Here is a 20,839-nt window from a genome sequence, read left to right as displayed (position 1 = left end):
CTGTCTTTATGAGAGGAACCTCAAGGAAGCAAGGATGATGACCGGGTTACTGATGGATTCTTCTCAGGCAAGTGGAAAGTAATCCTTTCTTTAAGATGTCGTGCATATTTCCATCAGGTGGCCTCATCCTCTTCTCATGGATGTAAGCATCTTACATAGTTAGGGCACTCCTCAGGAATGAGTGTGCTCCCAGGTGAGTTTCTCCAGGAACTATACCATTAGGTTTTATAGGGATTATATTGGCAATGACTCTTTTATCTCAATATTTCCTAATTCTTTCTTTTTTATTTTTGTGCTAGGGATCAAACCCAGGGCCCCACACAGGCTAAGCATAAGCGGTGTTCCTAAACTACATCCCCAGCCCTTTTATTAATTTTTTTCTGATCTTCAGTCATGCTTGTTGGCTTGTTTTCCAAGTGTTACATAACGTCATAAGAAAGTGATGAAGGTATCTAATCTGAAGGAGTGTGTGTGTCATTTACCAGACTTTATAGAATGCTGCAATGTCTTCAATGCCAACTATGACCTAAAAATAGAGGATGAATAAGATGAAAATCCATAGTAGTGTTGTGATATGGTGTATTTAGACATGGGTCAGTTATACTGGTAATCCATGTGACCAAATGGATTTACCAGACAGCAATGATAGGTAGAGAAGAGAAAAGATCTGAGACCCAACAGTGCCATAGACTTGTGGTTCCTCAGTCCCTTGTGACCTTTCTTGGGACACCAAAGAAGATGGTAATTAGCTAAAGCCAGGATGTATTTGATGGTTTAGTATTTAGTGACCTTTGGGGATGTGACTGTGGACTTTACCCAGGAGGAATGGACTTTGTTGGATCAAACACAGAGAACTCTCTACAGAGATGTGATGCTGGAGAACTACAGGAATCTTGTTACATTGGGTAAGGCATCATTTCTCCACTGAGCCCTTTATGAAATGAGTGTTTCTTAAATGCTCACTGTCAGATGGGAATACTGTGATTTAAAAAAAAAAAACATGGACATAGCCAGGTGTGGTAGCATATACCTGTAATCCCAGTAACTTGGGAGGCTGAGGGAGGAGGATCAAAAGTTCATAACCAACCTCAGCAACTTAGTGAGATGCATGCTATCTTAAAAAAATAAAAAGAACTGGGGATGTAGCTCAGTGATAGAGTGCTCCTGGGTCCAGTCTCCAGTGTGCCCCCTCCTCCTCCGCCACACGAGCACAGACATAGACCCTGGCCAATGGGCATTATCATGCAGACAGAGGATTACCCATGTAAGTGAAGACTTCATTAAATAAATGACTGATAAAAACTGTAAACCTTTAAATATCAGTAAAATTCATGGATTTTAGGTCTTAGAGCTCCCCAGTCATTTGAGGGCACATGGAGAGAATGTGCTTATATTTTTGTTCCTTTTAAAATAACTTTGCTACATTATTAGAAGTGCTGCATGATTCGTTTGCTGTTTGCAAGGTTAGACTTGATCATTTTCAGAAGTCCTGTAAGCAGAGGTGTTGATTTCTTGGTTTACAGAGATGACTGTCATGTTTTACCCAGTCCTCATTGTGTGTTTTCCTTCAAGAAAGATCCAAATTATATAAATCCAATCTCATCTTTCAGTTGGACAGAGGGGAAAGCTGAGGACAGGAGGGGAGGGACTCTGCAGGGTGTGTTCACAAGCAAATATGGTATTATGAAGAGGACTTGCTAATCTGGGAAACATGGTACATTGCAAATATCACTGTGTAAATTCAGGGTGTACTCTTTTCCTGAGAAGACTAAGACCACTGGTTTCTGAGTTTCCTTGGGTACCTTCAACTTCTGTTACCTTTAAATTTTCATCAATCTTATCAATATTTTTCTGTTCTCAGGAAGATCTCTGGCTTATTTGAAAGCTTAATTTTTTGTATGTTACTCCTTTGCTAGTGTCTTCTTAGATAGTTTTCTTGATTGTATTATCTTTTTCACTTACTGTCAGCCTCAACTTTCCAGAATAGTGTTACTTGGTAAATTGCCTACAGTTTTTGTTTTTTTTTTTTTTTTTTTTTTTTTTTTGTGTGTGTGTGTGTGTGTGTGTGTTACTGGGAATTTAATCTAGAGGCACTCTACCACAGAGCTAAATCCCCAGACCTTTTAATTTATTATTTTTTGAGACAGGGTCTTGTTAAGTTGCTAAGGCTGGCATCAAACTTGGAATCTTCATGCCTTAGCCTCCTAAGTAGTCATTTGGTTCTTTTTAATATTACCTGTGTCATTATTGGTAATCACTACTTGTTGAGAAAAATTCTTCTGATTTCCTTTCGTTCTTTGTTTATGGATTCTGTTAGCTCTTTCATCATGTTTGAGAAAATTGATTTATTTTCTTTATTCTAGTAATCCCAATGAATTGACTTTCAGGGACAGTTTCTATTATTTTTGTGAATTGGTGAAATAAAACCAAACCCTTGTACTTGAAGAAACTGCAGACAAGTCAAATCACCTGATAACAATTCTTTGAGAATAAGGTGGTTGTTGCTCCTTTTGGCACTAGCAACTTCCACAAGGAGTGCATACTGCCATCTACACAGCTGCAGCTGATCTGGAGAGTGGGTGGTAGGCAGGCAATTTAAAATGCCACAGATTTCTAGTGAAATGCTGCCACTCTTTCTTCCTTAAATGTTTCTGTGGTGGCTACAAGTTTCAGATTAGATTCCACAGTTCTGCAACCCTTGATTCTGATAGCTTTTCTGAACTTGTCGTTTTTCTTGTGGTGAGAGGGAGCCTTAAAGTTGCCCACTGTCATATTCTGTGCCATTTCTGGGTCATATCCATTTTTGTTTTTTAAGTTTTAAGACAGGATCTCACTAAGTTGCTGAGACTGGCCTTGAATTTGTAATCCTCCTGCCTCAGCCTCCTGAATAACTGGAATTGTAGGCATGTGTTACTGTGTCTGGCTTGCCATATGCTATTTATTTATTTATTTATTTATTTATGGGTCCTGGAGATTGAGCCCTAGGGAATTTTGCCACTGAGCTATATCCCCAGTCCCTCGCTTTTTTATTTTCAAAAAGGAGAAGAAAAAATCTATACTCATATGTGGCAGGTGACGCCAGGGGTCATGCCACAAAAACCAAACTAAGACCAAGCTAAGATGGCAGCTAGCATAGCGCCAGTGGGCGTGTAGTTTGTCTCTCGCTGTAAACAGGAAGATGAGCACACTGGCTATCCCTGTCAGACCATGCCTAAGCTACCAATAGTAATATTCCAAGACTTACTTCCCCTTGGCAACAAGTTTCTGATTGGTTTGTTAACTGTATATAAGTGAGTGTTCTTCCTGTAATAAAGGTCCTTTCCTCCAAGCAAGTAGAGTGTGGTGCGTCTTTCACTTTGTGTCCCGCTGGTCGGCGACATTTGGTGGCCCGTACAGGGATGTGGCTCTTCAGATGCGCCTTCAGGTTCCCCACCTGGTTGAACTTCTTGTCGCAGTGAGGGCACTTGTGCTCCTTGTCGGTGTGGTGGGTCTCCAGGTGGTGCATCTTGGACGTGAGGTCGGAGAAGGAGCGGCCACAGTAGTCGCACTGGTAGGGCTTCTCCCCGCTGTGCACCAGCTGGTGCTGCTTGAGGTTGCCGCTTGCCGCAGTCCTTGCAGCGGTAGCCCCCTCGCCCAAGTGCCGCTTCTTGTGCAGGTTCAGCAGGCTGATGAGCCAGTATCTCTTGCCACACTCCTCGCAGCCGTAGGGCTTCAAGGGGCTGTGTGTCTTCTCGTGCACCTTGCACGCGGCGGGGTCAGAGAAGGCCTTGCTGCACTCCCTGCACGAGAACGGCTTCTCGCCCATGTGGATGCGGATGTGCCGCTTGAAGTTCCCCGTGTGCGTGAACTTCCCGCAGTCCTCACACTTCTGGATGACTGAGCCGTAGGCCTTGGACTTGGTGTGGTCCCTGTGAGGCGCGCAGCCTCTGGGCCTCTGAGCTGAGCGCCTGCCAGGCCCTGGCCGCCCTCCCTCGGCTCCCACAACTTTTGAGGTAGGGAGCGCACTCGCAGCCTCACTCCGCTCACTTCCCCAGGCTGGCGTAGCAGAGGCCGCCGGCTTCCCTCGACCCACGCAGCCCCGCGCCCTCCCCGCGTGCCGGGCATGTGAGCGCGGGCGGGTGCCACCACCATGGCCTCGTCGCGCGCCCCGCGGTGGCCGCCGCCGCTCCTCCTGCTGTGTCTGCTGCTGCTGCTGCTGCTGCCGCTGCTGCTGCTGCCGGCAGCCCCCTGGACGCCGGGTCAGCCTCCCTCCCGGCCCGCCTAGTGCTCCTGTCCAGCATACGGCCTCCGGGGCCGCCTGACCTCGGCGGGAAGCGCGAGGTGCCGCCACCACCGTCGCCCCAGAAGCTCCACGAGCCCGCGCCCCTCAGCCCCAGCCACACTGCTCCCGCGCCGGGAGGTGCGACACCGCGGGGACGCTTCGGCTGGGCCCCCCAGTCAGGAGCGTGGCTACTGTGGGTGACCACTGGCCAGAGAGTGGTGCTGGGCCCCACATAGAGAGCATCATCTTTTGTCAGGGTCTGGAGGACTTTTCGGCAGTGGACTCCGGGGAGAGCATGGTGGTTTGGACCTCCAGAGTGAACCAGGTGTTTTCGGGGGCTCCGGGAGGCCTCTCTCCCCTGGTTGAAGCGGCTACTGTTGGGGGGAGGCGAGTCTTCGGGTGGAGCGGACTTCACCATTTTGCCTGTTGGGCGCTCGTCTGGGATTGCGGTGGCTCTGGCATCCCGGAGCAGCGCCTTGAGCTTGGAGCGGCTTCATCTTCCATCCAGCAGTTCAGGGTCAGAAGGAAGAACAGCTCCTTCTCAAATGGAGAGCAGAATACCCCAGGTCACCCTGGGGAAGGTGAAGGGGCTCCCAGAAGAAGTGGCTGTTCACACCCAAGTGACTGGCACTTCAGATTCAAGCTGGTCTTCCCTTGCTGCTTCAGAGTCAGGAGAATCAGCACCACAAGGATAAGTAAGTAAAAGACAGTTTCAATAGCGTAATTAACTAGAAGGTTTCCCTATTTGAGGAAACAGTGGCCTTAAGGTTTAACAGAAGGCTGTCCCGAGAGACAGAAAAAAGGTTTTAATGGAAGGCTCCCCTAGTGAGGGAACTTAACAGAAGCTTGTCCGGAGAGACAGTAAAGGACGTCCTATAGTAAATGAATGTGTTTAAAGTGTTAGTTGTGTTAGTATTTTTATTGCTTTTATTTGCTTGGTTACTGTTTGTTGTTACAAATTAAAACAGATAATGGTCCTGGATATACGTCTCAGGCCTTTAAACAATTTTGTTCCACCTTTGGTATTCAACGTGTCACAGGAATTCCCTATAATCCTACTGGACAAAGCATTGTTGAGCGTGCCCATTTAACACTTAAAAACATGCTTTATAAACAAAAAGGGGGAATGGGGCATCATACAGATCCCCAAAAGACAAATTATCTGTTGCCTTGTTCATTTTAAATTTTTAAAATCTTGATTCTGAGGGCTGCTGGATGTCAGTCAAGAACCCCACCTGTGTTTATTGATCAAGGACATTCCTTCACCTTTTCTCCTAATTTTCTTACTTATAAAAATGAGACCCTCCAGGCATATAACTTTACTAAACAAAACCCCACACAATCTATCACTCCAGATCCTTTTGATGTTTGGCTCCTCTGCAATTCATTTGGAGTGTATGCAGATATTTCGGCCTTATCTATGATTCTAGGAGGAGTTCTAAAGAATTGCACGTATATACAAAATATGCCTGCTTCCTTTGAATCTACAGTCCAAGTACAAAATTGTACTAAGGAACATGCCTTCCCTCCTACACCTGTATGTGTCAGGCCTCCCTTCATGTTCCTTGTATCCAAAGCTACTACTAATGGTAGCCACCTTACTTGTCTAGAAAGTTCTTATTTTCTTACAGAATGTGGGAATGCAACCCATTTCCCCATAGCTGTCATGATACGCATCCCTACCTACCTTCCTATGCCAGTACAAACCCAAGAGGATGAGCTGTCTGTTCTACTCAGATCCAAGAGAGACTTTGGCATCACCGCTGCTATAGTAACTGCAATCGCTGTCTCTCCTGCTGCTGTCACCACAGCTGCTGCTGCCTTGGCCACCATAATTCCTATGGCAGAAGCAGTCAATAGTTTGTCAGAACACACCACCTCTGCCTTGACTATTCAGAGATCAATCAACAGCTGTGAGCTGGAATTCTGTTGATCAACCAGAGAGTGGACTTAATAGAAGAACAATTAGACATCATTACTCATTTGATGTCAGTGGGATGTGTTATTTATCTGCCATGTGTATAACTTCTGTAGAATATCAAAACTTAAGTTTAGCCACTAATCTATCCAAAAGTCTATCCATGTATCTTAATGGAACCTGGAACTCTAAGTTTGGCAACCTTACATTTACCCTAAGATCTCAAATTTTTGCTGTTAACAGTACCCAAGTGGAGGTGGCCTCTGTACACCAATTACCTTCCTTTGTCCAGTCTGTTGTCCAATGGGGAAAAGGTTGGTTTGGATTTTTGTCCCTTGGTGGTCTATTGTGTGTTATATCTATCCTGTGTATCTGGTGTTTATATAAGGTACATAGACGTCAACAAAGAGAGACAGCTATCATTCGCCAAGCTTTGGTCGCTATAGATGTGGGAACCTCCCCTCAAGTCTGGCTAAATATGCTAGAGCAGTAGTCAATGACAGGTAAGATTCGGGAGGAGCCCATACCAACCTAAGACAGGGATTGAAGGATTTAGACTTCAATACCCGATGACGGGTAAGGATGCGGCTCCATCCTGGACAACCTAAGACAGGCACGGTCTCTTTTATAAACAGAAAGGGGGAGATGTGGCGGGCGACGCCCGGGGTCACGCCACAAAGACCAAGCTAAGACCAAGCTAACATGGCGGCTGGCACCGTGCCAGTGGGCGTGTAGTTTGTCTCTCGCTGTAAACAGGAAGATGAGCACACTGGCTATCCCTGTCAGACCATGCCTAAGCTACCAATAGTAATATCCCAAGACTTACTTCCCCTTGGCAACAAGTTTCGGATTGGTTTGTTAACTGTACATAAGTGAGTGTTCTTCCTGTAATAAAGGCCCTTTCTGTCCAAGCAAGTAGAGTGTGGTGCATGTTTCACTTTGTGTCCCACCAGTTGGTGACACTCTAACAGTCATATAGTATTCAAACCTCCCAGTCTTTAGTAGCCTGATGCATGAGAGGTACCTGACAATGAGCTTCCAGTCTCCACAGGCATCACAGGATGGAATTCACCCCATCTAAAGATGGGAGCTACTGCTTCCAGGATAGCCCAAGAAGGCCCCTCTGGCTTCCAAATGTGTTGGCAAATGGAGAGCTGTAGCTCAGGGTGTGGATATGGTCAGCCGGGGGTCCTGGAGGCAGGGTGTGGTCAGTCAGGCTGAGGGGTCCTGGAGACGGGCTCAGTCAGTACAGCCAGGGGTCCTACAGGTTCTGGCTGTTGTCTCAAGATGGCAGCAGCCACGTGTAACTAAACCTGCAGGTACTGTGACAGTGGACTTCCAGGCAACAGCAGGTAGCTGGAGATCCACTGGTGGTCTGCAGTCAGTCTTCTGGCTACCAGTGGACAATTGGCAGGTGGCCCTACGGTGGGGGATGATGGGTAGGTGAAAGGCAGGCGATGGGTAGGCAAGAGGCAGGCAAATTGGCAGATGATAGGCACCAGTCAGTGAGCAATCTGCACTCAAAAAGTAGTCAATATGCTGGCAGACTGCAGGTGATCGTGGAACAAACAGGGTAAAGAGCAGGAGATCTATAAACAGCTAAGACTGCCTCACAGAGAAACAAGTATCCTCTGCTTGAAACCCAAGTTACAGAGCAACGAGGAATGTAGCTTCCCTCTAGTTCACCATCTTGGATTCTGCTTTTTTTTATTTTGAGACAGGCTTTCAGTAAGTTGCTTAGGGCCTTGCTAAGTTTTTGAGGATGGGTTCAAACTTGTGATCCTCTTGCCTCAGCCTTCCAAGCTGATGGGGTTACAGGTATGCATTACTGAACCTGACTGCCATATGCTTTTAAACAACTTTATCCCACATTTTTTCTCCAAAACTATATTTTCCCACTTTATTTTAGATTTGGATTTGAAACTCAATACCAAAGATTCTGCACAGCTTCAAGACATTTGTGCAGAAGAAACATCAAATGGAATACAATTGGTAAGATTTCCTAGTAACAAAATCTTCCACATTAGAACCAGAAGCAAAAATCCATGAGATTATATGAATCAAATGGCATTTACTGAAAGAAAGCAGAGTATGTGAGAGATTCTCTAAATATCATGAATTAAGGGACCACTCTAAACTTACGTCAAACCTATTTCTTCTCAGAGCTCAAAAAAAATCCACATATAACTCATGTATTTCATTTTTTACTTGAATTCCTTTTTTATTTGTTCTAATTAGTTATACCTGACATTAAAATGCATTTTATGTATTGCATTTTATGTATTATATTTTTGATACATAATTTTTATCAGACATTAATATAGTAATTATCAAACACAATCTTTAAGAAGCTCTGTGAAAGTTAAAGAAGCTATACAGGCTCTTGGTCTCAGATTATTTAGTATCAGGTAACTCAGGGCTGGGGATTACTTTGAGCTCAGTGCTCAAAGCCCTAGATTAGATCTCCAGCAACCACACAAAACAAAACAAACTGCAAAAGCAGGGTAGTAATTCTGTATACATAGTAGAAATGGCAAACTGTTCAGTCATGATAATATTTCTAATACAGAAATGTGTGATGGGGAAGACATTACTATACCAAATGTAAAAAACTCTTTATTTATCATTCATCTCTTAATATACAGGAAAGAAACACTGCTGCAGAGAAACTCTATGGCTGTAACCATTGTGGAAAAGTCTTCAGTGAACACTTACTTCTTATGACTCATTTGAGAACTCACATTAGAGAGAAAACATCTAAGGATAAACAGAGTGGAAAACCCTTTAAAAAGAACTTAATTCATTTTCTGTCTAAAAGAAACCATGTTGGGGAGAAAATTAAGTGTGTACAACATAAAACCTTCAACCAGATTCTAAATACTACTTGGCAGAAGAAAACTCATACACAAGACAAATTGTATGACTACAAAGATTGTTGGAGAACTTTTCTCAATCAGTCATTCCTTAAAGTGCAAATGAGATCTCATGTTAGAGAAAAACACTATGCATGTAAGGAATGCGGGAAAGCCTTCAGTCATTCTTCATACCTTATAAGACATGAAATAATTCACCATGAAGAGAAGCCCTATGTCTGTAAAGAGTGTGGTAAAGTCTTCACTCAGTCCACAGGACTTCAATTACATATGAGAACTCACACTGGAGAAAAACCATATGAATGTAAAGAATGTGGGAAAGCCTTCACCCATTCCTCCTTCCTCACAGATCATATAAGAACTCACAGTGGAAAGAAGTCTTATGTGTGTATGGAATGTGGGAAAGCCTTCACTCGATCCACAGGACTTATTTTGCACATACAAATTCACACTGGAGAAAAACCATATGAATGTAAGGAATGTGGGAAAGCTTTTATTCATTCCTCATACCTCACAAAAAATGGGAAGATTCACAGTGGAGAGAAGCCATATACATGTAAGGAATGTGGGAAAACATTTACTCGTTCCTCAGGTCTTGTTTTACACATACGAACACAATGAAGAAAAACCTTATGAGTGTAAGGAATGTTGGAAAGCCTTTAATAATTCCTCAATGCTTAATCAGCACATAAGGACTCACACTGGAGAGAAACCATATGAATGCAAGGAATGTGGGAAAGCCTTCACTCAACCATCAGGTCTTAGTACACATTTAAGAACACACACTGGACAAAAGGCCTATGAATGTAAACAATGTGGGAAGGCATTTGCCTGGTCCACAAATCTTAACATGCACATGTGAACTCACACTGGGGAAAAGCCCTATGAATGTAAACAATGTGGGAAAGCCTTCCATTATTCCACATGCCTTAATGTTCACAGGCGAACTCACAGTGGAGTGAAGCCATATGAATATAAGGAATGTGGGAAAAACTTCACTCTTCAGCACTTACTAAACATCTAAGAACTAAGGCATGTGAAAAAAAACATAAAATGTTCCTAAAACCTTAGTGTTGACACCTAAATACACCTGAAAAAGCCCTTATGAAATAAAGACTATAAGTTAACTCAGTGCTCATGCCTCCCATAATGGATTTCAAACTACCATGGACAGAAGTCCCATTAACGTGAGGAACACAGGAGAGCTGCAGTTCTTCCTTACCCAGTGTGCGGGAGCTCACATTTGAAAGGGAAAACATCTGGAGTAAGACATGGGAAAACCCTGCTTTCTTTTCCAACATTGTTATCTTACATATCTAAATTTACTGTGAAGCCCAATTGAAATAAGGGTAAGATACAGCCTTAAAATATTTTACATGCTTTCATAGTACATAACAACCCACACTAAAAAACTCTTTTGTAAGAAATGTGGTTTTTTGTTTTTGAGATGGAATCTGGCCATGTTGCCCAGGCTGGTGTCAATTTCCTGGACTGAAGCATTCCTCATGTCTCAGCCTCCTGAGTATTTGGGACTACAGGCAGATGCCACCAGGGCCAGCCTAAGAAATATGGTAAAATTTTACTTAGTGATTAGGTACTAATATCCACATGGGAATTCACAAATATAGAACCTTACAAATGTGAAGTCTGCAGGAAAACCCTTCCTTCCTCATATCATTTTAAGGACTCAGTGATTGACTGGGGATGTAGCTCAGTGTAGAGTGCCTAGAATGCATGAGGCTCTGGGTTCCATCCCTGGCACCACACACACACACACACACACACACACACACACACACACACAGATATACACACGGAGATATCAGCTGTGTATGCAAATATCTGGGAGAACCTTCAGAAGTATTTGACAGTGTCATGTGTAAGAAACCTCACAACTTTAAGAAATGCTAAATATTCTCCTGATACTGCTAAATGACTCAACAGGAATGGAGAGAAACCCTATACAGGTAAGATGCAAGAAAGCTTTAGTTCTGCCTCATATGTTAAAATCTCACAAAGGTGGCCCATGCCTTTAATCCCAGTGACTTTGGAGGCTTAGGAGGAGAATCACAAGTCTGAGGCCAGCCTCAGCAACATAGCTGGGGATATAGCTCAGTGATAGAGTGCTCCTAGATTCAATTCTCAGTGCCAACAAAAATTTTTTTAAAAGAAGGAATATGGGCATGCTTACATGTGTGCGTGCACACACACACACACACACACACACACACACACACAGGGAAACACTTGTTATTTTTCCTTTTATCCTTTAATGAACTTAATAATTCATACTGGAGAGGAATTGTGATTGTAGAGAATGAGGGAAGTGTTCAACTCTTACTAAATATGAAAATTCACACTGCAAAGGAGCTGTATGAATGCAAAAATGTAGGAATGTTTTTAGTAAATGCACCTATCTTTAGAGATGCAGAAAATATTCATTGTCCTTGCTGAAAGGATAAACTACAAATTTGAAAAATTTGGAGAAGATAGGTGGTATTATAATTGCATATAAGATAACTCATTTTTGAAATAAATGAACAAATTGAAATGAATGATAGAAAAATGAGATTACTTTTCTGTGTGTCTTATTCTCAAGGCACCTAAGCCCTCAATTTTCTGTGGATGTTTTACATTTTACTGTTTAATTGTTTTAAAAATACCTTCTAAGTAGAATTTACCACAATATTATACTGAGGATAGCAAGAGGGAAGTATGGGACTGGTATAATGCAATAGGCATTAGGATATTATGTTTAATCTTTATGGCAATCACAAAAATATGTAGAATATACACAAATGAAGAGGAAATTTCAGAGGAATATGTATATATTAGAACACAAGACAAAAAGCCCATAATAAAATTTTCATTCTGCTCACAAATCCTGGAGCCAGGAGTCACTGCCTGGCCCTGCTGATACTCAGAATGCCCTGCCAGCCATGTCCAGACATCCAGATAGAATTCAGCAGAATAAACATCCAGCCCATCCCCACACTCCAGGACTTGGTGATACAGAACCTGCTAAGCAATGAGGCCTTGCCCATCTCCATTCTGGAGTACCTGACCAGGGTACTCATTCTACAATTGTACAAAGCAGCTTTAAAGGGGATCACGTGGAAATGCTGAAGAAGATGGTGCTGTCCTGCCCCTTGGCCTACCTCCCTTGAGTCCCTGATGAAGACATGAAATGTGCCTTAAAAGACATTTTGGGGCCTGGAGTTGTATAGCTCAGTGGTGGAGCTCTTGCCTAGCATGTGAGGCACTGGATTCAATTCTCAGCACTGTATATAAATACAATAAAGGTCCATCAACAACTAAAGAAAATTTTTTTAAAAATCATGTTGGATGGGCTGGATATGCTGCTTGCCCAAAAGGTTCACCCCAGGCAGTGGAAACTGCAAGTACTGGATTTTTGGAGCATGACTCAGCACTTCCCAGTCATGGGGTCCAGAGCCCCAGTGGGTGCCTGCTTACAAGAGGCCACGTGTCCAAAGAAAAGAGGGAAATGCAGCCAAAGGAGAGCAAAGCAGAACTGGAGAGTGTTCATAGATCTCATGATGGATGAACCCACCAAAAATGAATTCATTTTCAAGCTCACAATGTGGGTCTTGCGGAGAAAGGCCATGGTTCGTATGTATCATGAGAAGCTAAAGATAAGTGATTACTTCTCCCATAAAGTCATGTGTGCTCCGCTGTTGGTCTGTGTTCAGGAGCTGTAAATGGATATTTCCTGGGGTTGGGAAAAAAATGGAATGTTTTGTTTTTATTTACCTGGGCAGGATTGAGGAAACCTCATGTATTTTGTTTCACCAGCAGGAGTTGGCACATCTTCACCTACCACTTGCTAAATAGGTGGTTCTCCCACAAATACAGCCTTCACTTAAGAAAGCTTCCAGGAACTCTACATGCAGGATGTCTTCTTCCTTTACAAAGCACTACATAAAATCCTCCTGAACCAGAGCCCCTTAAAGACTCTCTCTCTGACTTCAAGTCCACTTAATTATACATGAAGCATCTAGCTGCATGTCCACACACTAATCATCTGGATCTCAGCAAATTATCAGTGAAAAAGATGAGTCCCAAGCCCCTCTGTGTTCTGCTAGAGAAGGTGGCAGACACCCTTGAGACCCTGGTCTTAGAGTTTTGTGATATCACAGACTCCCAGCTGAATGCCATCTCACCAGCCCTGGGTTGCTGTTCCCAGCTTAGAACCTTCTGCTTCTGTGGAAACCACATCTCCCTATCTGCCCTGAAGAACCTGCTGCACCATACAGCTAGACTAATGCTGTTGACACAAGCGCTGTACCCTGTCCTCAGGAGAGCTATGATGTCATCCCCTGGACTTATGCAGATGAAGTCAACACTGTGAAATTTGACCAGGTTCAGAGGGGGTTGATGCAGTCAGTAAAGGACTTTGGGCCTGGTCACAACTTCCAGGTTCTTGCTTCCTGCTGTGTTCTCCACCTAAATATACATATTTTATTGCCCGAAATTCAGTAGCATTTGGGTAGTCAGGGGATTACTGACATGCACATAATGTTAGATGTTTCTTGGGCTAGGGATGTGACTCAGGTAGTGTGCTTGCCTGCAGGCATGAGGTACCGAGTTCAATCTCCAGAAGTACAAAAAAATGCTTCTTATAAACTTCAACTTAGGGCCTTGCACATGTAGACACTAGCACTCTGCCTCTGAACTCCATCCATGCACAACCCCTCTTTTTGTTTAAAGTTTGAGATAGGGGCTTACTAAGTTGCCCAGGCTGGCCTAAAACTTGTAATCCTCCTGCCCAGCCTCCTACGTAACTGAAAATACAGGTGTATGCCACCACACCTGACTCATCACCTCTTAACACCTCCACACTAAAGACCAAGCTTCCAAAGCATGAACTCTTGAAAAACACATCATATTCAAACCATAGCACTAGAGGACCTTGAGCTCTGGCCCAGGCATTTCCTTTGCTGGCCCCCCTAATTTGGACATCTAACTTTGAAAGGATGTCCACGAGAAGAGGGACACCTCAGCACATGTGCCAACCAGATTAACAGATTGTGCATCCCAGAATGAATGCTGCATGTAAAGTACAGGACCCTCTGTGCAACCTGCCACAGTAAGCCTATGTCTCAGAGGCCTATTCACCATAGCCCTCCAGATATGGACACTGAGGGTTTAAAGTCATTTACTACTAATGCACTTACATCACTTAATTGAGTTTCTTGGAGGAAACATATAAGTTAGTCATGCTTCATCTTTCATTTTGCATGTTTAAATCATTTATATTGAATGTTTCAGATTACAAATGGGATTCAATTCTATTATGTTTAGTCTCTTTTTTCATTATTGTTTTTCTTTTATCACTGTGCTTTTCAATTGTTTAACCATTTATTGGAGATCCAAGATGGCAGACTAGAGGGAGGCTGTGTTCCTTTTCGTTCCATAACTTGGGTTTCGAGCAGAGGATATCTCTTTCTTCATGAGGCAGTTTTTGCTGCTTTTCAATCCCCTGCTGTTTACCCCATTTGTCTACTGTGAGCACCTGCAGTCTGCCAGCATATTGACTACTTTTTGAGTGCAGGTTGCTCACTGACTGGCACCTTTCATTTGCCATTTGCCTGCCTCTTGCCTGCCCATTATCTGCCTTTCACCTACCCATCACCCACCATTTATTAGTACTCTAATTTACTGTATTTTTTTACTGTGTCTCTGCTTTTTCTTTCTTCTTTTGGGTGGAACTAGGCATCAGACCAAGGACTTCTTGCATGCTAAGGCAAGTACTCTCTGAGCTAAATTCCTAGTTCCCTCATTACATACACACACACACACACACACACACACACACACACACAGTAATGCACTTACATATATATATATATATATATATATATATATATATATATATATATATATATATATTGCAGCTGGACACAACTAAATTTTTATGTGGTGCTGGGAATCAAATCCAGTGCCTCACACATGCAAGGCAAATGTTCTACTACTGAGCCACAACCCCAGCCCTGCTAACTGCATATTTTTTAGTGATCAAAATATACATAACTTATTAGATTACATGGAGTATTGTATTACTGAAATGAAATACTGACACTTGCATCAACTTGGCTTACCTCTCATTATTATGTTGTATTTGTCTTATGTACTAGATATACATAAATTGAGATATCTGTATACCTGTAGGATGTTTTATTCTTTCAACGATCATTTATAAAGAATTCAAGTGCAGCTAGTTGTGGTGGTGCATGCCTGTAATCCCAGATACTCAGGAGCCTGAGGCAGGATGGCAAGCTCAAAGTCAGCCTGGGCAATTTAGAGAGACAAAACAAAACAAAACAAAAACAAAAACAAAAAAAAAAGGATGAGGGGCTGGGTGGGGTACATCTCAGTGGTAGAGTGCCCCAAGTTCAATCCCCAATACTGCCCCCCAAAGACCTCAATTTCCTTTAAAGTACTTGAAAAATGTTCCCACATTCTTCTTGGTATTTATGATTTCAGTTCAGAAATTAATGGAATTTTTCTACTACAAGCATTCATATTAGTTTTCTCAGTCTTTTTTCAAGGTTTTTTATTTTTAATTTCACTACATTTTTGAGATTGGTTTTATTTAGATGTTTTGTTCACTGAACATCTTGCACCTATGTTGTTCACCAAATCTGAGAAAATTTTCTTTTTTCTGATACTGGAGATTGAAACCTGGGTATCCTACCACTAAGTTATAGTCTCAGCACTTTTTTTGGGTGATCTCATCATTTCACAAACATCATAAAGTATACTTACACAAACCTAGATGGCATGGCCTATGAGAAACAGCCCAGATGGCATGTAGTCATATGTGATCTATTGTTGCCTATATTTGGTTGCTATGCTGCACAAGACTGTTTTTATTGCATAGCTTTCTATTCTTCTTTTGAGACTCAAAAGTCACTTAATTTGGCCTTTTGTTTGATAATTGTCACACAGCACTCTGAGACTGTTGCTCATATGGTGAACAAATTGGGATTATACTGTGGATGTTTGGAATGTTACTAAGCTTTTGGTTTAAAAAAAAAAAAATCCTTTGGGAAATGTAGATATATCTATGACCAGGCAAATGATTCAGGTTAAGCAGGTAAATCTCAATAGGGAACCTGTGAGTTATTTCAATGTGAATTCTTTTGGTGTGGGGGCAGTACTGGGGATTGGGCCCAGAGCCTCACACATACTGGGCAAGTGCTCTACCATGGAGCTACACTTTGAATTCTTTTCAAAGCTTTCTGCAGTGCTATTCGGGTCTGAAAGGCTGTTTTGCCTCAGTATAGTTCTCAAAGCATTTCCCTGCCACCACAGGATTGCCTGGAGAAAGTAGGCAAGTGAATGATGTTGACTGACACATAACAGGTGACTCCTGGGAAACCAAAATCAAATTCTGACAATGTTTAGAATAGTGCAGATAGTAACCTCTCAAAGAGGTAGCAGCAACCTACTACTGTAATCTGAGAGCAAACTATCAGATTTTCCAATATGCACGGTGTACAGAGCTGTGTGTTTTGGCTGACTTTATAACATGGGTCACAGGCTAAGCTGACTGCAAGCTTGGGCATACATCCAAACCCCAAATATCAAAGTAAGAAACAAATCATGGAGTGAATCTAGAAAGAAAAAGAAAATCTAGGTCTCTCTATCCCTCCCTAAGTTAAAGGAATTCCCATTCTCAGGTGCAAGGGATCTGGCTCTTCTTCCACAGCCATGAAATTGGGGTCTCTCACACTACCAGGCTATTCACGCAAACTTTTCTCCACTCACCCCTTTTTATCTGAAAAAAAATCAGGTGAGAGGTGCAAGGTTATTTTAACAACATGAGAACTGTATCATGGCCTAAACTTGGCAACTGTGAGTTACGATAGAGCATATTTAAGAGCATGACAACCACAGAATCTTCAATGCTAAATAGGATTTGTGCTGGAGGTACAGCTCAGTGGTAGAATGTACCCTTAGAATGTGTGAGACCCCAGGTTCAATCCCAGGAATGACAAATAGTATAGGATACATTTGTTTCCCAAAGGCTCATTTTTGGCCAGATGCCACCTGGAAGGTGTAGCACCTTGACTGGAATGGTGTTGCTGTACAAGAAACATAGATATATTCCACCAGGAATGATTAAGGTAGACTCACAAATGTCCAAAATAAATATGAAGAACCACTCAGAAGGCTACCTGTCAGCATACAAGATTTCAGGGGTGTGGATGCAATTTCCATATTCTAAACATCCAGTTTTTCTTGAATGTGAACCACTGTTTTTAAAGGCTAAAGGCTAATAAAAAATTATGACTGCATTCTTCCTTACCTTTATAATAAAGTTTTTCTCCACCGTGAGATCAAATGAACATCAAAGTATTTAACAGAATTACAACCTTTCACATATCATACATCGACAGTGTTTTCTCTCTATTGGAAGAGGCTAAATATTTAATAGGTCCCTGAGAAACAGGATTTTCATGTTTATTACATAATATGTCTCCAGGACGAGTTCTCACAATACTGCATCGTGATCAGATTCCAATGGCTCTCATACATTCCTTAAATTCCTGGGGCGTCTTGAGAATAGAAAGCTTTCAAGTCTTTGAAATAAACTGGCATAATTGAGGGCTCCTCCACCTTCCTCACATTAATAAGGTTTATCATCAGTAAAAATTCCAGTGTGATGATTAAGACGTGAAGAATTCCTAAAGGATTTTCGGCATTCCTTCCATTCAAAGGGTTTCTGTTCAGTTTGAGTTATTAAATGTTCTGTTAGCAAATAAAGCCTATTATAGGTGTTCCCACATTCCTGATATTTATAGGGCTTCTCCCTAGTGTGAATTCTTACATGATGATATAGGTTTGAAGATGTAGTGAAGGATTTCCCACATTCCTTACATTCATAGGGCTTCTCCCCTGTGTGAGTTCTTACATGTTCAGCTAGGCTTGAAGAAACAGTGAAGGCTTTCCCACAATACTTACATTTATACGGTTTTATTCCAGTATGAATTCGGACGTGCTTATTAAGACATGAGGAATTTCCAAAAAATTTCCCACATACCTTACATTGAAAGGGCTTTTCCCCTGTGTGAGTTTTTACATGTTCAGTCAGTAGGTAACACCTTTTGTAGGCTTTCCCACATTCTTTACATTCATAAGGTTTCTCTCCAGTGTGGGTTCTTATATGCACAATGAGACATGAGGAAGTTGTGAAGGCTTTCCCGCATTCCTTACATTCATAGGGCCTCTCTCCAGTGTGAGTTCTGACATGTTCAGCTAGGCTTGAGGAAACAGTGAAAGCTTTCCCACAGTATTTACATTTATAGGGTTTTACTCCGGTATGAATTCGAATGTGCTTATTACGGCAGGCAGAACTTCTAAAGGACTTTCCACATAACTTACATTCAAAGGGCTTCTCCACCGTGTGAGTTTTTAAATGTTCAGTCAGCAAGTAACACCTTTTGTACGCTTTTCCACATTCCCTACACTGATAAGGTCTCTCTCCAGTGTGAGTTCTTACATGTTTCCGTAGGTATGAGGAAGCATGGAAGGCTTTCCCACACTTTTCACATTCATAGGGCTTCTCTCCAGTGTGAGTTCTTACATGTTTACGCAGGTAGGAAGAAGCATGGAAGGCTTTACCGCATTCCTCACATTGATAGGGTTTCTCTCCAGTATGAATTCTTAGGTGTTCAGTTAGGTTTGATGCGGCAGTGAAGGCTTTCCCACATGCCTTACATACATAGGGCTTCTCTCCAGTGTGTGTTTGTACATGTGTGGTAAGGCCTGAGCGTTTAGTGAAGGCTTTTCCACATTCTTTACATTTATAGGGTTTCTCTCCAGTATGAATTCTGAAATGTTCAGTTAGACTTGAAGAAGTAGTGAAGGACTTCCTACATTCCTTACATTCATAGAGTTTCTCCCCTGTGTGGGTTCGCATGTGACTGTTAAGATTTGAAGAATAACCAAATACTTTTCCACAAACCTTACATTCATAGGGTTTCTCCCCAGTGTGGGTTCGCATATGACTATTTAGGTTTGAAGAATATCCAAATACTTTCCCACAAACTTTACATTCATAGGCTTTTATGGTATACATTTGAATAGGCACAGTTCCATTTGTGGGAAAAGTAAAATCTCCTGCATACTGCTTTAGTTCAAAGAGTTTTTCTCCATTGTGATTTCTCAAATGAGCCTGAAAGTATGGCTGACTAAGGAAGGCATAGTCATTGCATTCAAAAGATTTGTCTTGTGTGACGTTTCTCTGGTAAATGACATTTGGAGTCAGGCTAAAGGCTCTTTCACACTGACTCAATGCAGATACTGTCTGTTCAGTAGAGGTTTTGTGAGGAGTAGGAAAATACCTTCCATACTGATTAGAGTCACAAGGGTTCCTTGAATTTTGAATTTTCATGTGTGTCTTGAAATATGAGTGTTCACTGAAGATTTCTCCATATTGCATATAGTTATAGAGTTCGCCTGCACAGTGGTTTCCCGCCTGTTGATAAGGGATGAAATACAGTTAAAGGATTTTTCAGACTTAATGGATTGAAAACAAAAACAAAAACAAACATTATTATGATTCTTACTATTTTCATTACATGTATATAGTTCCTGCTCTATGAACTTCTCTCAAATTGAATGAAGGAGTACTGCAAGGATTCTGTACTATCTGTTCTAACCTTAGGATGATTCCTGTATGTTCTCATAAAATTCTTTTAAGAATTCCAGTACCCAACTATATATGTGGGAATGTGTACTTCTTGGAACTCTGAAGGTCCAGGTTTTGAGCTAGGATTAGAGTATCCTAAATTCATCACATTAAGGATCTCAGGATCCCTTCAGAGACATTTCCCCAGCTAGGGTCAATGGCACTTCTCTGAAGCATCTCTTGGGCCAGGGATACAGCTCAGTGGTAGAGTGCTTGACTAGCTCAAGATCTTGGTTTGATATCCAGCACCACCAATAAATAAATAAAAAATAAAAAATCTCATTGATACTGATTTTCAATAAGAGAATTCCCCATCTTTTGCAAGTATGGTAAATGAAGGTTCACCAATACTGCAACTTCCTCCCTGTTGACAAATGGTTAAACAATGATTAAAGAATATCTTTAGAGGGTAAATATAATTTTTGCCATTTTCACTTTTTCATATAGTTATTGCCATGTGTATTCTATTGTACTCAATGAAGGAACAATAGGATTAAAGTTCTGTGATAGCTGTTCTAATGTTAAAAAAAATTAGGATTGTCATATAATTGCTTTAAAAATTCCATGTCCAGTTGCATATGTGAGACTGTGTATTTGTGGGACTCCTAAAGGAACTGGCTTCATGCCAGTCTGGGATATCCCCAAATTCATATTATATTCAAAGTACTTCTCCTGACATATTGCTCCCACTCCCACTTGGATAAATGTTACTATCTATAGCAGAATTCACATCTTCTCTGAGTGTGGAAAATAACAAACATCTTTTGTTGACCTTACCATTTTTATACCACTGGAAATTTGTTCCCTCAAAATATTCTGCTGAAATGCTGACTCTTCAGTGCTAACTTGCATTTTCCATTCTAAATATAAACAAAGACAAATTTAAGATTTGGAGAAAGAAATGGTAGATTATAGAAGTTAAAAATGATAGAGCTTCTGTGTATTTTTTTCCCCTTTCTTTCTTTCCTTCTTTCTTTCTTTCTGGATTGAACCCAGGGGCACTCAACCACTGAGTCACATTTCCAGCCCTTTTTATATTTTATTTAGAGACATGGTCTCACTGAGTTGCT

General features: G+C 41.8%; 2 protein-coding genes across 3 annotated transcripts; one reads left to right on the top strand and one right to left on the bottom strand.

Annotated features, from left to right (window-relative positions):
• The first annotated feature begins 881 nt into the window (after window positions 1-881).
• On the top strand, window positions 882-10,618 carry ZNF846 (zinc finger protein 846). Of its 2 annotated transcripts, none has more exons than XM_079115172.1 (2): window positions 882-905; window positions 8,825-10,618. In XM_079115172.1, the coding sequence occupies exon 2, from the start codon at window positions 8,900-8,902 to the stop codon at window positions 9,671-9,673; it is 774 nt and encodes a 257-aa protein (XP_078971298.1). In that variant the 5' UTR covers window positions 882-905; window positions 8,825-8,899; the 3' UTR covers window positions 9,674-10,618. The 2 variants fall into 2 exon arrangements, with proteins under 2 accessions (XP_078971298.1, XP_078971297.1); XM_079115171.1 differs by lacking the exon at window positions 882-905 and adding an exon at window positions 8,093-8,171.
• A 6,852-nt stretch (window positions 10,619-17,470) lies between these two features.
• LOC306646087 (uncharacterized protein) lies at window positions 17,471-20,682 on the bottom strand. Its single transcript, XM_079114533.1, has 2 exons — window positions 20,547-20,682; window positions 17,471-19,556 (listed from the first exon to the last, which is right to left on the bottom strand). The coding sequence occupies exons 1-2, from the start codon at window positions 20,619-20,621 to the stop codon at window positions 17,706-17,708; spliced, it is 1,926 nt and encodes a 641-aa protein (XP_078970659.1). The 5' UTR covers window positions 20,622-20,682; the 3' UTR covers window positions 17,471-17,705.
• Window positions 20,683-20,839: the final 157 nt, after the last annotated feature.

Source organism: Sciurus vulgaris (genome assembly GCF_902686455.1).
Source record: "Sciurus vulgaris genome assembly, chromosome: 16".
In the NCBI taxonomy this organism is placed as follows: domain Eukaryota; kingdom Metazoa; phylum Chordata; class Mammalia; order Rodentia; family Sciuridae; genus Sciurus; species Sciurus vulgaris.
The sequence above is the reverse complement of the archived record's forward strand: the minus strand, read 5'-3'. Positions and strand labels throughout refer to the sequence as shown.

Excerpts from the sequence above, each read along its gene's own strand:
- ZNF846 (XM_079115172.1), top strand. The coding sequence starts at position 8,900 with ATGACTCATTTGAGAACTCACATTAGAGAGAAAACATCTAAGGATAAA.
- LOC306646087 (XM_079114533.1), bottom strand. The coding sequence starts at position 20,621 with ATGCAAGTTAGCACTGAAGAGTCAGCATTTCAGCAGAATATTTTGAGG. Across the intron at positions 19,557-20,546 it reads TTTCCAGTGGTATAAAAATG|GCGGGAAACCACTGTGCAGG; the intron begins GTAAGGTCAACA and ends CCTTATCAACAG.